We start from the raw sequence: 14,777 nt of genomic DNA, 5'->3' as shown, positions 1-14,777 counted from the left end.
TTACTTAGGACATCATCGTAAACATGCATTACTGTAGCACATTCTCATATGGTGCTGCCCTTAATAGCCCCTCTGCTATTTCTCTCTCAATATTTGTGTATTTCAGTTTTTCTTTTTGTTTCTCTTGTTGCTAGTTTATCTTTTATACTGCTGGCAAGCCTCTGCCTCTAAACAGAACTCCACCTTCTAGTTTCTTGTTTGTAATCTATGAAATGAAAAGCAGATCAATGAGCTTATAAGTTCTAATGCAAATAAGTTCTAAGTCATTTTTAAGTAAGGAACTAAATGGCTCTCTCTTAGGAGTAAAATACTCTGAAACTTTTTTTTCTAGGTTCTAAGATGTATTCTAGACTGCACTGTTCAAAGTAGTAGCCACTAGCTACTTGTAGCTGCTTAAACATAATTTTAATTACATAAAGCTTCTAATTCAATTTCTTAATTATACCTGCCACTTTTTAAATGCTCAATATTTACATACGTCTCGTGGCTACTGGTAACAAACAGTAGAGATAAATAAGACTTCCAACATAAAAAAAAAAAAATCTTTTGTACAGCACTGTTTCAGACAATTGAAGCTGCTGAATAAATGTTATAATTATTTATTTTCCAAAGCAGCAAATGGGCTAAAAGGAAACACACACACACACATACACACACACCAGAATAAGACCAAATTTCTATCTACTCTGTTTATTTAAAAAAGATAAAAATGTTTACTAGCATTTTGCATTAAAATTCAATCATCATACAGTCATCAACGAAAATAAACAGAGGATAAGACATAAAAGACACATATAAAGAAAATGTGTAGGAAAAAAATCTATACTGTCCCTAATTCTTCAAGAATAGTCCAAAAAAATTTCTCTGAGACTAATGAAACCTGCTGGGATAATAACTCAATCTGTAATTTTCTGGAGGAGAAGGCAAAGCCCTGGCCAAGAGAACTCCAACTCAATACTACTATAACTATTGAGCAGGGCATTTATATTTATTTATCATCTGAATTCCATGAAAAGACCTGAAGTAATTTCAGAAATACTATACATACAATAGAGCAGAGTAAGAACTAAGCAGATAAGGTCATCTGACTAAAGATAAAATACGGGTTAAAAAAATAAGATAAAACCATAGTCAGTTATAAGACTTAATTAAGAGATTAAAAACATACCAGAAGAAAAACTATGGTGACATCTAAGATAAATTTCTTATTTGGGTCCTCATACAGGATACATTATGAAATCAAAGACAACTCTTTCAAAAACCACCCTATGATACAGCAAGCTGAGTTCCCCACAGCTGTTTCTTACTGTAATATAACTTCATAATGTAGCAAAAGAATTGTGGCTCAAATACTCAGCTTTCTGATGGTCTGGCTTGCCTAAAAATGAATTTAATGTGTCCATATTCGAAGTGTATAGCAAACAAACAAAAAATATCCTAAAATGCCTTCATGTCCATGCCACCAATAGAAGGCAAAGAGCTGGATGTGTAAAATTCATGTATGAGATCCAGGCCAGGGAACTCAGCAATACCTCCGAGGAAGCAAGCGTAATGCTCCCTCAAGATTCCTAATATTTGTAGGGCAAGTACACAAAGGTCATCCTGTTCTGCAGCCCCTTCCAACACTCACTTCTCTTCAAGATTGCCCAAAGGTTTCAAGGTATTTGTCTTTCTTGTCCCAGTTTCCTTACCAAGTTCTTCAAAACAGCCATGAGTATTTATGACACTATTCTCTACGAGCATTCTAATTTTCCTACCCCACTCTAAGTCAATATTCCCATAATCCCTTCCAAAAAGCCAGTAATAAAACCTAATTGCTAATTTAAAATTAAAAATTTCTTATGCGACCAAAATAGAGGCATTTTACCCACAGAGAACCCCCATGTCTCTCCCATTCCTTGTTTTTACTTATTCCACTTTTTACCCTGATAAATTGCTATTACCATTCCCAACATCAGCAAACATCTAATAAAGAAGCTTTAGATAGCTACCTACTTTTGAATCTAATTTTTGTTTTACGTATGCACCATTTGCTGCTGTCAGTATATCGTTTATCAGAATAAAAACATATCCTTCCAGATCAAATGCCAAGTCAGAGCTGAAAAACATAAGCAACACTTTAAGAACAAATGAGATTTAAAGAACATACATTTAACTTTAAATAGGTCTGAACTACAATATTGCGAGAACATTTCTTTTTCAGCTAAATAAACATTAGGTATTTTATCAGTTACTAGTATTTCTTGAGTCCTCGTCATAGTTGGCAATTTCATACTCAATAAGGGATTAATTTAGAAACAAGAAACACTAATGCTTAAACATATCCTTAGGAATAATCAATCATGCCAGTTAAAAGTGTACTATTTTAAATTCAAAGTCAGACCAAATCAGGTAGAAGGCATAAGTTTCACAAATAAGGAAATCAAAAGGATGAAGTTTTAACATGTAATTTTTCAAAAGTTCACACAAAAGATGGTACTAACTTACACAGGTAGTTGTGCCACTGGGCAGAATTTCTGAAGTATGGATCATAGTAAATTGTGAAATCATGCCAGGCACATAGTAGGAACTCAAATACTTACTCAATGAACCTATAAGACAAACTAGTAAGACAGGAAATTGAAAATTTCTGCTACTTAATACAGTAGTAGGCACAAGATAAGAAATCAGCAAATTTAATGGAATAAATGAATAATCTGAGAAAAGTATGTCTTCAGCAATCTTTAGCACCCTAGCCAAAACAGTGGCCTCACATTCCATGACTTTGCAGAGATACTACATACTTGTAGTTGAACTACTAAATGGAACCAAAACCTGAGGAGCTGCATATGCTGCAATTTCAGACAGGACTAGTCTAATGCACGCTCCTAATCCAAGCATTCTGGCAATCCTCTGACTAACTTCAGGTTCTCTTCCTCTCCATCTTTTCCACAGGCCAAAGGTTCTAATTAGGCAGGGCTAGTCCTGATAGAATCCTAAAGCTTTCTGCAGGCCAAAGTGAGTCCTGAAGAAACCCTGTTGTACAATTTTGGATCTCACTGTCTTCAAGGAAATGCTTCAAAATGTTCAGAGGTTAGCAGGGCAACTTTAAAAAGAAAGACAGTTACCTTGTGTAGAATTTTTCTCCAAGGAGGCAAATACAACATTTGGCTACACAACCTAATTCTGGTAACCAATTATGCCATCCTCTCTTTTAAAATGAAATTTCACTTGGAAATTTAAGAAAAATAGAATTTAAATTGTATTTCCCCCCAGTTACACCACAGGGATATGATGAAAGTAAATGAGCCATCACTGGAACAGGCAGATGAAAAATGTATGTCAGGCAGAATTTGTGACAGTAGCAAATTCATCTATGTATGCCCAGGGCTGAATAAATGTTATCAGGCTTCTAGCAATCATTTTCATTTTCTGTCTTTGGGTATACATTTTCCCCATGTATTTTTTCTTTATTTATTTTTAAACTGCAACAAAATAATCATGCATATTTTTGGGATACAGTGTGATAATTCTATACATACAATGTGTAATGATCAAATCACAACAATCAGCATACTCATTCCTTAACATTTATCATTGCTTTGTGTTTTCCCCATATATTTTAAAACTAAAAGTTTTTTTAAAAAGGGGGAATGTTCCAGTAATCTAATAAGACTAAGTAATGACATCTTAAGTGAGGTCAAATGAAGCAAGGATATTATTCATTATTCCATAAGTCAAGTGACTCATTGCCATTTGCCTCACCTCACAAAAGAGCAGATATCATTTTCTTTAACAACATGGAAAGTAAAAGAATGCCACATAGTTTATGAAATCACGCAGGCTCTGAATTTAGGCACAGATTCAAATTCTAGCCACTTATTAGCAGTGCAACCTTGAGCAAGTATAGAACTTTAAGTTTCCACTAATTATACCCATGCCATTCAGTGCTAAGAATACATAAATAATGTGCTCAATGCTGAACATATTTTGTGGCCACAGTATGTGCTCAGTAAGTAGAAGAGAATAACAAAGCGTAAGTTATACGAATTTAACTTTTAAGAATCCCAAGAATTTGAATTTTGCCAGCCTTGACCTTAACACAAAGGTCAAGAAGATATGATTCTTATTTAGGCTATAAAAAATTATTCTTATTGGTAACTAATCATTTATTATCAATAATTATTGATAACTTTTAATGTGCTATCTAAAGGCCTTCATCTTACCTGGCAGCTACAAAGGCTCCAATAATCATTGCAAATACAGTCATCTTAATACCCCAAGAAAAAGTCTTCCTAGAAAAGAAGATAATTGAAAAATATATACATGTGACTTTATTCATATAGACTCATTTCATAATATAGGAAAAAAAGTGTGATATGTTTTCTTTAAATATAAACAATCATATTTTAAATATTTCCAAGGAACTTGATTTTTTTTTTTTTTTGGAACTGAATATTTAAAAGAATCTCATTGATGAAGCAAAAACTCAATTTGTTATGTAAAAAATTATAGTCATTTTTCTTATTCTTACCATTTGTTATTACTGAGTTGGCATTTTTATAAGTCAGAGTTTCTTTAAGTAGGAAACACACATTTTCAGTAAAAGATATGAATGCTACTTAAAACCTAGTCCTGTGATTCTGACCCAGCTTCACTCAGTGGCAGCATTAGATACAGGAACTCTAGAAAATTAAACCTCAAGTTCTGATAGTTTCCAACTCATTTAATCTTCCCAACTATTGCTCCCACAAACTATCAATTCAACAGCAAGGAAAGAATTTAAATTTCTCAAAAGCTGAAGTAGAACCAAGACAAATAGTTTTAATATTTCACATATGCTGGGCACCTTTTCAAAGGTGCTTAAGTTTGTTTAAAGAAAAGATGTATTAAAAATTTTGCTCACTTGAGTAAAACTCCTTCAGCAAACATTGTAAACAGGATGGAGAACCTTCTTAAAACTGTAAACATTGGTAAGCTGCAAAACAAAGATAATTAGGTAAAATAAAGTTCAACGATTTATTTTTTTAAACCAATATTTTTCAAATTAGTAGTTTAAAATAATGCTAATCACTTCCTTTCCTAGGAAATTCCATGCTTATTAAATCTGATTATTAAATCCTTACTGCTCTGTAGAAATAAGTAATTTAAAATTTAAAAAACTACCAATAGTGAGAAACAGTTAACTATACAATAGTAGAAATCACGCATCTATTACCACAGAATAATACGCATACTTTTAAATTTTACTCTGCTAAGTATGCAAACACCCTGACTATAATGTTAGTTATTAATAGAAAAGTACCTATATCTCCTTTCTTTACTAGACCACCCAAAACCACCTATGAAAATCTTACCCCATAAAATATTCCTTGCTTGTCCTTTTGTGAAAGTCTTCCTCTAAATTCCTTGAGCATTTTGCTTACACTAATAAACATATAGTTATTTCTAAATATGTCTTATCTTACTACAAAGTGTCTTATATTTACTGGCAAACAAACGTAGGGAAGGGATGAAGGGATGGATGGATGGATGGATGGATGGATGAATGGCAGGCAATGGATGAAAAATAGCAAACTATAAGCAACACTTCACAGCAGGCCTGCATTTCTTTCCAAGTGGGTAATGAGATGGAAAAGGATGCCCCACCCATGATAAATCTGTCTCACTTGGAACTCTCCCCAGAGATATCCCTGGTCATCCCGTCAGGTTTCTTGGTTTAAAAGAGGAAATGAAAAATGAGTTGCCGCTGATTCTCAGAGATCTCACTATTCATAATTATCCAAAATGCCAGGGCATCAGCTCATGTGGAAGTGGTGGAGCCATGGATTTCTGTCAAACTGTTTCCCTATGGGTGTCTTTGGAATATCACAAACCACAAAGGGAAGAAGCCTGGAAACTGGGAGGGTAGCTGACAATGTAGTCAGAGAGAGCGACTGCTTCTTTTTAAAAGTAAAGATGCTGCCTCTATAATTATAGTGCAGTGGGTAAGATATTAATCATATCTGTTATCATTGTTCCATATGATTTTAACTACTTCATGTTAGAAAAACTGAAAGTTCTCATTTCCATCCTTTTTTGCTGTGTGGATTCTATCTAGAATATAGTACTTGTGAACGATATTGATGAACTGAAATTCCAAAACCTAGCTTTTATCTCTCACTATTGCAGGTCTGGTAAAATAATGAAAATCCCCTATCACAACATTTATAACATTTTAAGACCTTTAACATCAAAGTGAGACAGATAAAAAACTACTCTTACTTTTTTTCTTCAAAGGAAATGAGCTTACACTAAAGCCTTGGTGCAACCTTCATTATTTAGCAATAGAAACTTTCTAGCCCTTCCGTTTGTTCCAGAATCAGTAACAATGCATTAAGTATTTGACATTTATGTACAACTTTAAGAACATATTATTTTAACCTCACTAGTAAAATAAAGTTATCCATACTTCAGTTTCTTTGTGCTGAACAGTCCCGTGATTTGGTTCCCAAAATATAGTAGAGGTAGTGGAAACGTCTAGAAAATTTAAAAAGGGATAACAAAACTCAATAATAAAGATAGCTAAAACAAGGTCCTTTCAAACAGAAACAGTTTTGCTTTTATGATCTAACTTAAGATTAGTAGTCATAAACAATTCTGAGTCCCAGGAAACACCCAAACAACATTAACTATTCTCTGATACAGAACATTAAACTGGCAGAAAGAGAGAGAGAAAGACAGGAAGAAAATAAACAAATATGAATATGATCAACCAATGTGGGACAGAAACATCATTTGCTTTAAAATATGATAACGTATTAGCACATGGCTCTACTATCAGCAGAAAAAGGCAGGCATTTTATCTTGATGTGGAGTCAAGCAGAGGCAGACAGAAGAATATGAAAATAAACCCAAGAATAATGAATGCAGGATACACTGGCTAGATTAGATGGCTACAGGAACTGCAGAACTGTTGCACTCCCAACAAGTAAGCGTTAATTAAAATAAAAAATATTCCTGGGGTTTTTTTTCTTCCTTAATTTTACAGAGATGTGAACTTCTCTAACACATTACTGTTTATTCTTTAACTTCATTACATGTGCTCTAGATTGTGGACCTCAAGCTACATTTTTTAAATATGCAAGGCACTGATTAAAAAAAACAGAGACTCCTTTTCATAAAACAAAGTATTCTTTTTTTTTTTTTTTTTTTTTTTAATCTTTTACCTTTCGAGGTACATTTCTGTCAAGGTCAGGAAACTTGACTACTCTGAGTGCCTTTCCCACCCAGAGAACTGCCACTGTGGCCACCATCTGTAAATAGAGAACACAGATGCACTGTTCTACATATAAAGACACTCAGAGAAGTTCTGACAACATAAACCATGTAATGCTGAAGATTCCAACTAACCTGGCCAAGTCCAACACATAGCGAAGAGGGAAATCTACAAACAGGGTAAAGAAAGAAAGAAAGAAAAAAAAAGTCAGAAAACCCATCCATAGCTCTGTAAATTCAACTTTCGCACCTTCAATCTTAAAATGTCTTTTGATACAAATCCACAACAACGTCTGCCCTCTATTCAAATAAAAATCTTGTGAAATAAAAATCCTGCCGGTTGTGAGGCCATACCGCTGATTTTATAGCCTCAGGCGGCCACTTGTCTCATCTTGTCCGATCCTACAATTTCAGTAGGCTGCCTGCAACGGATTTTTCAAGAAAGTTAGGAAACACATCTTTTCAACGGTTTCACACCTTAAAAAAAAAAAAAAGAAGAAGAAGAAGAAGAAGAAGAAAAAAAGGTTGTGCTCTGAGTCCCCGTGACAGCAGAATAATCGTAAATGGGCGTGAGGATGCGCACGTCCCCAGAGGCTGTCAGCGGCACCGGGACAGTGAAGCCCCAGACGCGGTCCAGGCTGCGCAGGAGGGAGCGCATCCCACGCTCGCCTCCCTGCGGGTTTGCACAGGGGTCCAAAAGTCGCCGAGCAACTTTGCTCCAGGCAACGAAAGGCAGGGTGTTCAGGCAGGGCGCTGCACTCAGGGCATGGCAGGCGCTGCCGAAGGCGGCCCGGAGCGCGGCGGAGCGGGACCCTCAGCCCCGGCGGGCGCGGCCCCGCCACCACCCTCCCCGGCTCCCGCCCAACTTTACTCCGCTTCAACTTTGGCAACCAAAGTCCAGCGAGCCGGCGCTCCAACGCCGCCCGCTCCTCCTCGCGGCCTCGGCCGGCGCCGCCTCGGCCCTACCTGTAGTTGGTGAGCACGCTCTTGTTCACCACCACGATCAGGAAGGAGCTCACGCCGTAGAAGCCGGCGGCCAGCAGCTTCAGGAACACGGTCAGCGTTTCGGCCGACGCCATCCCCAGCTCCTCCTCATCTCTGTGTGTGGAGGATTTCGCGGGGGCTTCTCCTTTAACCCGAGCATGCTGACGTCTATGGACTTCCGCCATGGCTGCGGCGGCGGCGCGGGCCTGTGAGGGGAGCGGCGGGAGGGCCTGGCGGCGGAGCCCAGTGGCGCGGGGGCCTGCGGCTGCTTACGGGGTACTCGCGGGGTCGGGGCCCGCGGATGGCGCTGACTGTACGCTCGCCGGCTCGGCTGCCCGCACGGCCGCCGCGCGTCCCCGCCCAGGGGCAGGGACACCCGGGTTCACACCCTCGGGGACTTTGCCCCGGCATTGTGCAACGCAGGGTTAGAGGGGAGTGGACGCCAGCCTTGGCCAGGGCAAGGGCTACGGAGGACTTGGAGAAGGGGCAGCAACGACCCCGAGCCCGGCGCCCCGAGGCAGAAGCCGGGGAACCTCTCGGGGGCACTGGAGTGCCAGGCGGCCCTAAGAGAACGCCGAGCGGCACAGCCGCCCTGCGCTTGCGCACTCGTGAAGGGGTCTCTGCGGGTAGAGCACCTGGACTGCGCGTAGTCCGCTGCCTGGGCTAGGAGCCGTATTCTCCAGATTACTGCCGCAAGAGAGTGCCGCAAAGAGAGGTGGCTGGCTGAGTAGTGATAATATATTGAATCTAGACTCAATTTGAATGTGGTTTGGTTTTTTTTGTTTTTGTTTTTGTTTTTTTCCTTCTCCCTTGCAAAGGGTCCAAGCCGTTTAAAAAGTATCAGATGTCACTAAACAGTAACTACACAACAAACATCTCATTCTGCAATGCCTCAGACTTCTTACACTAATTGTTTCTGTACACAGAAACAATTCTTTCTCTGAAGATTGAGGAGGAATTTTTTAAAGAAAGATGTTGACGTAGCCAAAAAAGTAGCAAGATATTCAACCTCTTGGGAATTGGTAAAAGTGTAAGATGTTTGGAGTCTAAACGACTTTAGTTGCAATTCTAGAATTTCTTGAAATGTCCCCTGCTCCCTACTGTGTATTTTAGGGCCAGTTAGATGACCTCGCTGAACCTGCCTCTCCCCATCTCTGTGACATAAAGTTGGCACAGAGCTAGTTTTCAGTACCATCATTATAGAACAGAAGCAGATCATTATCATTATTATTATTATTATAGCATAAGCAAAGAAATCACATCTAATTTTTTTCACATCTAATTTTAATAATAGGAAAGCACTTTGAATTATTTCTCCAAATTCTTGGTCCGTATATGTTTTGTTTCCTTTTTCATTATTTTCCAAACCATGGTGAAATATACATGACAAATTTATTTTATCCCTTTTCAAGCATACAGTTTAGTGGCATTAATTATTCATATTGTTTCATAATCATCACCACAAAATCCATCCTCAGAACTTTTTCACCATCTCAAACCGAAACTAGTTACCCATTAAACAATCATTCCCCATTCTCCACTCCTTCCCTCCTCCTAGTAACTAGTGTTCTTTCAGTTGCCATGAATTCGACTATTCCATGTACCTCAAATAAATGGAGTCATGCAGCATTTGTTCTTTTGTGAATAGCTTGTTTGACTTAGCATAATGCGTTCAAGCTTCATCCATGATGTAGCATGTTCAGAATTGTACTTACTGGCACACAGCATCAAGTTCTTAACATGGCCTTCAAGGGCCTAGGTGCTATGGCTCCTGCCCACATCTCCAGAGGCACTATTCACATGTCCCTCCTAAGCTGTAGCTAAATCAGCAATGTGGGTTCCTGTTTCCTATCTTTACTGCCATGATTCTCTTCCTTCTCCCACCCCAGTGAAGATCTGTCTCCTGAAGAACTCTTACTTTTCCTTCTGTATTTGAGGAAAACATTACCTCATATGTGGTCAGCCTTCCTTCACACTGCCCCTCACCTCATCTCACCTCATCCTTCACAGAATTATCTTCTCTCCTTCATGCCCCTCCTGCCCCATCTTTGTATACTGCCCTTTTGTATACCCCCCCTTCATATATTGCCTCACTCTGTCCATGCTGCTATAACAAAGGGTCTGCAACTGGGGAGTTTGTCAAGAACAAAAAGTTCTTGCAATTCTAGAGGCAAGTCCAAGACCAAGGCATTGGTAGGTTGGGTATGTCTGATGAGAGCTGACCTTTCTGCTTCTGAGGAGGTGCATTGAATGGTGCAACCTCAGGAGCTGAAGAACACCATACCCTCAGATGGCAGAGAAGACAAGGTCAAAAAGAGTTAGATGCTGTGTGAAGCCTCTTTTCTAAAGGATCACCACATCAAGGGCAGAGTCCTCATGACTCAATTGCCTCCTAAAGGTCCCACTTTTTAATACTATCCCATTGACAGTTAAGGCTTGACATATAAATTCCGGGGCACATATTTCAGACAGTAGCATAGAGGCTCTGGATTGCATGTTTACATGTCATTCTCTTCCACTAGACACTGAGCTGCTTGAGAACAGCAGCAGGCCAGGGCACCTACCACAGTTCAGATGTTTTAGTTGAATGAATCAGTGAATGGTAACTTTATAACAAGCAACAAGGAAAAAGTCCAAATCTCTGCCTGAATGCTAGCAGCAGCAGAAAAATGACCAGAATGTTATATTTTGAATGTATATATTTTGTAAATGCATACATTTTGTAAATAATAATGCTCATATATTAAAAGCAAACATGTATATATACATATCTGTATACACATATTATTCTACATTTTTTAACATATCTGGACTAGAATTAGGGCAGAACTCTGATTCTTAAGCTGGTCTCTGCTTTTTTTTTTCATATTGAAATCATCTTTATACAATATTATCTTCAGAATTCTAATTAAGCTTCGGTTGGAGCAAAAATATAATAACTAAAAGCAGTTACTTAAACTAAAAATAAGAGATGTCATATTTTGAAGAGAGATCAAATATATTGTCAGGATTCATGTTGTGGTTCTGGATGTTCAACAGCAGGCTCATTTGAAGGTGGAATCAACCCTGAAGGGAACTCGCTTCTCCTCTCAGAATGTGGGGGTAGGGAGAAAAAATTCAGCTCTTGGTGGAGGATAATGAGGAAAACGCCTCAGTGAATAGACATTTTTGCATTGGATTGGAGGCAGTTCTCCTGGTTCAGATGGTCTTTCATAATTAGAATAATATCCATGTTGCCAATATGGTCGGCCTGGTGGAGGGATCATTATCTTACATTCCGGTTCTCATGGTGATGACAGGGGCCCAGTGTTAGCACGTGCTCTGTGAGGATCAGTTACTGAATCAGAGCTCAATTCTCTTCTTTCATTGCTAATCTGATGGTCCAGAGGATCCTCTGGGCCTCCTGAGCCACTTCCTCCTTCCCCTGGATGTAAAGGTGACAATCTGGGTGGACCCTTCTTTTCCAAAGGAAAAGCTCTCATTTCAGATGAAGGTCCACTCAATGGTGAGGGACCATATGGGGACTGCCCTCTGGCAAATGCTGTACTCAAAACATCAAGTGCATACGGATCTTCTAAGAGTTTAAATTGAAACTCCATTTCAGTTAATTTTTGTCTCTTGTGAGCATTTACTGTCTTGAAATACTTGAGGTTTTTTTCAGCTCTCCAAGTTGCCAACACATTATCATGTGCTTTTTTCTCATAGGAAATACTCCGCCTCTCATAATAATGAACGATGGTATCCAATTCTTCCTCAAGATATTTGGCTCAATTTCTATAGGTCTCCAGTTCTTTAGCTGCACGGTTGATCTTTCGATCAACTTTGGAAAACCTCTCCTCTTCCTCTAACCGGCACTTTTCCTCTACTTGTAATTTCCTGTGGAGTTTGACTGCATTTTCTTGATGTTGTTCCATCTTTACTTTAAATTTCTGCTGAAGCTTCTGATTCTCATTTTCAAACTGTGTGTTTTCTGACTGCAAAAATTCTTGTTCGGTTTGAAGATTTTTAATACGTTCTACCAGATCTTCTTTTGTTTTATCTACTTCAGATAATAAAGTGTAAATTTGACGTCTTTCTCCTTCTAAGGTTTCTAAAGAGGCATTTAACTCAGCTGCATAAACCAGTTCCTTCAAGGCTTCTTTTGGCTGATTACCTAAGTGAGCACCAATTTCTGATTCACTCTTCATCTCCAGCTCCAAGTTACCATCATCTGTTAGGTCTTCTCCAAGCACAGGAGACTGATCTTTCATTTTTAGCAAGCGTTTGGTCAGAGACTTAATGTGATTTTCTTTATCACTTAGAACTTGTTCTGCCTGTACTTTAGAGTCTTCAGATGTTATTTTCTGTTTTTTAAGGTCACTTACTTTTTCCTTCCATACTTCAGCTTCTTGTAAAAGGTGTTTCTGACTTTCCTGCAGTTGGGAATTATCATTCAAAGCCTCTTTTATTGCTACCTTAAGGTCTTCTTCATTCATTTGAAATAGTCTTAAGTTTGTTTTAACTTCAGCTACTTGTGATATGAGGGATTTTGATTCCTCTTCTAGGGACTTTATCCTTTTTGATATATCTCCCATCAATTCATCTTGTTCAGAATGTTTAGATTTCTCTTCTTTTAGCTCTGTTTCTTTAAAGAGTATTTTATCCTCAAGTTTAGATTTGGACCTATTCAGCATTTCATGTATTATCTCCAAATGTTGCACTTCTCTTGATGCCTTCTCAGGATTGGCATCCTTGAAAGACAACTGTAAGCCTTCATGCTCTTTTTGAAGAAGGCTAACTTTATCAAGTAGGTCAATTTTTCTTCAATTAGTTCAGAAAGTTTTAGAGCAAGTTTTTTTCTCTCTTCACATAAAGCCTGCTTCTAACAGACTGAGCACTTCTCCACAAAAACAAGAGAACAGTAAAAAATCCAATAGCTGCACATATTACCAGCTCCAGACGAAAGATATCAGGATTAGGGCCTGGTTTTCCATCTTCAGGCAATGCTGGCACAACCCTGAATATTTTTTCCAGACCCAGGTCCCAGTAAGACTGAGGGGCAGCCCTTGGCCCCTCCATCACACCAAAACTACTTTGGCAACTACATCCTGCCCAGCCACGAAAACAGGCTTCAGACACTAGACTTTGGGTGGGAGCCCAAACCTGCACCTGCGACCAAGCCGATCACTAGGAACAGAATGCTGGAGGTGTGTGGGGAGCCAGGCAAACCGCCCCCACGGGCTTTGTGATCTCACTGCCCTGTGACCCTACTGCCCGCCCTCCCCCTCCCCCTCTGCTATGCCCCGCCCACACCCCAAGCAGCGCAGGTTCAAGCCAGTCCCACTGGAGCCCCTTTGCCCACCCCTCTGGTTTCAGCCAGGCCCACCATGGTGCTTATTAAGCGCTACTTATTCTGTGCAGTCAAAATATCATCCAGTTGCTATAACTAAAATTCTAAAACTTAGTAAACTTTTTTTGTAAGAGCTTAATGCCATATATTTATATTTGTACCACATGCCTTTTTGTTTTAATGACTCATTTCTTTCTGTCTGGTCTCTGCTTCTGATACTAATTTTGTGACCTTGGGAAAATTATTAGCATCATTGTGCTCAGTTTCCTCCACTGCAAAGTGATGATAACAATAGTACCCACTATTAGGGTTATGCTAAGAAATGAGTTGATAAATGTAAAGTGCCTAAAACAGTAAAACACTTTACAAGTGTTTATTATAACAATTATTACTATTATTATTATTATCATCATTACTATTATGCAACTTTTCTCTTTCCACTTGTGATTTCTTAAGGAACAGGCAGGTATGACTCTACCTTATTCTTTTTAAAAACTTCAGAGTATCCCCTTACCTAGATGATCATGATTCATATAACCTGTCCTGTGAATATTTAGGTTATTGCCAGTTTTTCAGTTTATAAACCATCCTTGTCTGTTCAACTTTTTATAGATATTAGTTTCTAGGTGTAGAATTGCTTAATCAAAGGCTACCTGTTTTTTCTTTTTTTTAATCAATATAAAATTTATTAATTAAATATTTTATATTCTTATAGCAAATATTAGAAACCTAATGACATTTTACTTTCATAGCACATCTCAGTTCAGTAGTACCATTTTTTTTCCTTTTGTTCATGTTTTCCCTTGATCTCTCTTTTTTTTTTTTTATTGTATACAAATGGGATACATGTTGTTTCTCTATTTGTACATGGAGTCAAGGCATACCATTTGTGTAATCATAAATTTACATAGGGCAATGATGTTTGATTCATTATTTTTTTCCCTTCCCCCCCACCCCTCCCACCCCAAAGGCTACCTTTTTTAAAATTAATAGAATCAACAAATCAATTTCCAAAGAAGTCGCACTAACTTTCCAAAAGGGGGGATTGAACTCAGGGGCACTCAACCACTGAGCCACGTCCCCAACCCTATTTTGTATTTTATTTGGAGACAGGGTCTCACTGAGTTGCTTAGTGCCTTGCTTTTGCTGAGGCTGGTTTTGAACTCTCAATCCTCCTATCTATCTCAGCCTCCTGGGTGGCTGGGATTACAGGAGTATGCCCCTACAC

General features: G+C 38.6%; 1 protein-coding gene and 1 pseudogene across 2 annotated transcripts in view; both read right to left on the bottom strand.

Annotated features, from left to right (window-relative positions):
• The window catches only part of Slc35d1 (solute carrier family 35 member D1), a 48,442-nt gene extending 39,675 nt beyond the window's left edge, over positions 1-8,767 (bottom strand). The window contains exons 1-7 of one of the 2 annotated variants that reach the window (XM_047560870.1): positions 8,203-8,767; positions 7,372-7,405; positions 7,188-7,274; positions 6,431-6,498; positions 4,886-4,957; positions 4,206-4,274; positions 1,996-2,098 (exon numbers count right to left, since the gene is read on the bottom strand). In XM_047560870.1, the coding sequence (XP_047416826.1) occupies positions 1,996-2,098; positions 4,206-4,274; positions 4,886-4,957; positions 6,431-6,498; positions 7,188-7,274; positions 7,372-7,405; positions 8,203-8,405 (636 nt within the window). In that variant the 5' untranslated portion in view covers positions 8,406-8,767. The remainder of the gene's footprint in view (positions 1-1,995; positions 2,099-4,205; positions 4,275-4,885; positions 4,958-6,430; positions 6,499-7,187; positions 7,275-7,371; positions 7,406-8,202) is intronic. The other variant, XM_047560862.1, reaches the window with a different exon arrangement.
• Positions 8,768-11,309: 2,542 nt separating this feature from the next.
• On the bottom strand, positions 11,310-13,278 carry LOC124961588 (melanoma inhibitory activity protein 2-like; annotated as a pseudogene).
• Between the last annotated feature and the right edge of the window lie 1,499 nt (positions 13,279-14,777).

Source organism: Sciurus carolinensis, chromosome 1 (assembly GCF_902686445.1).
Source record: "Sciurus carolinensis chromosome 1, mSciCar1.2, whole genome shotgun sequence".
Classification (NCBI taxonomy): domain Eukaryota; kingdom Metazoa; phylum Chordata; class Mammalia; order Rodentia; family Sciuridae; genus Sciurus; species Sciurus carolinensis.
This window is presented reverse-complemented; position numbering and strand designations above follow the sequence as displayed.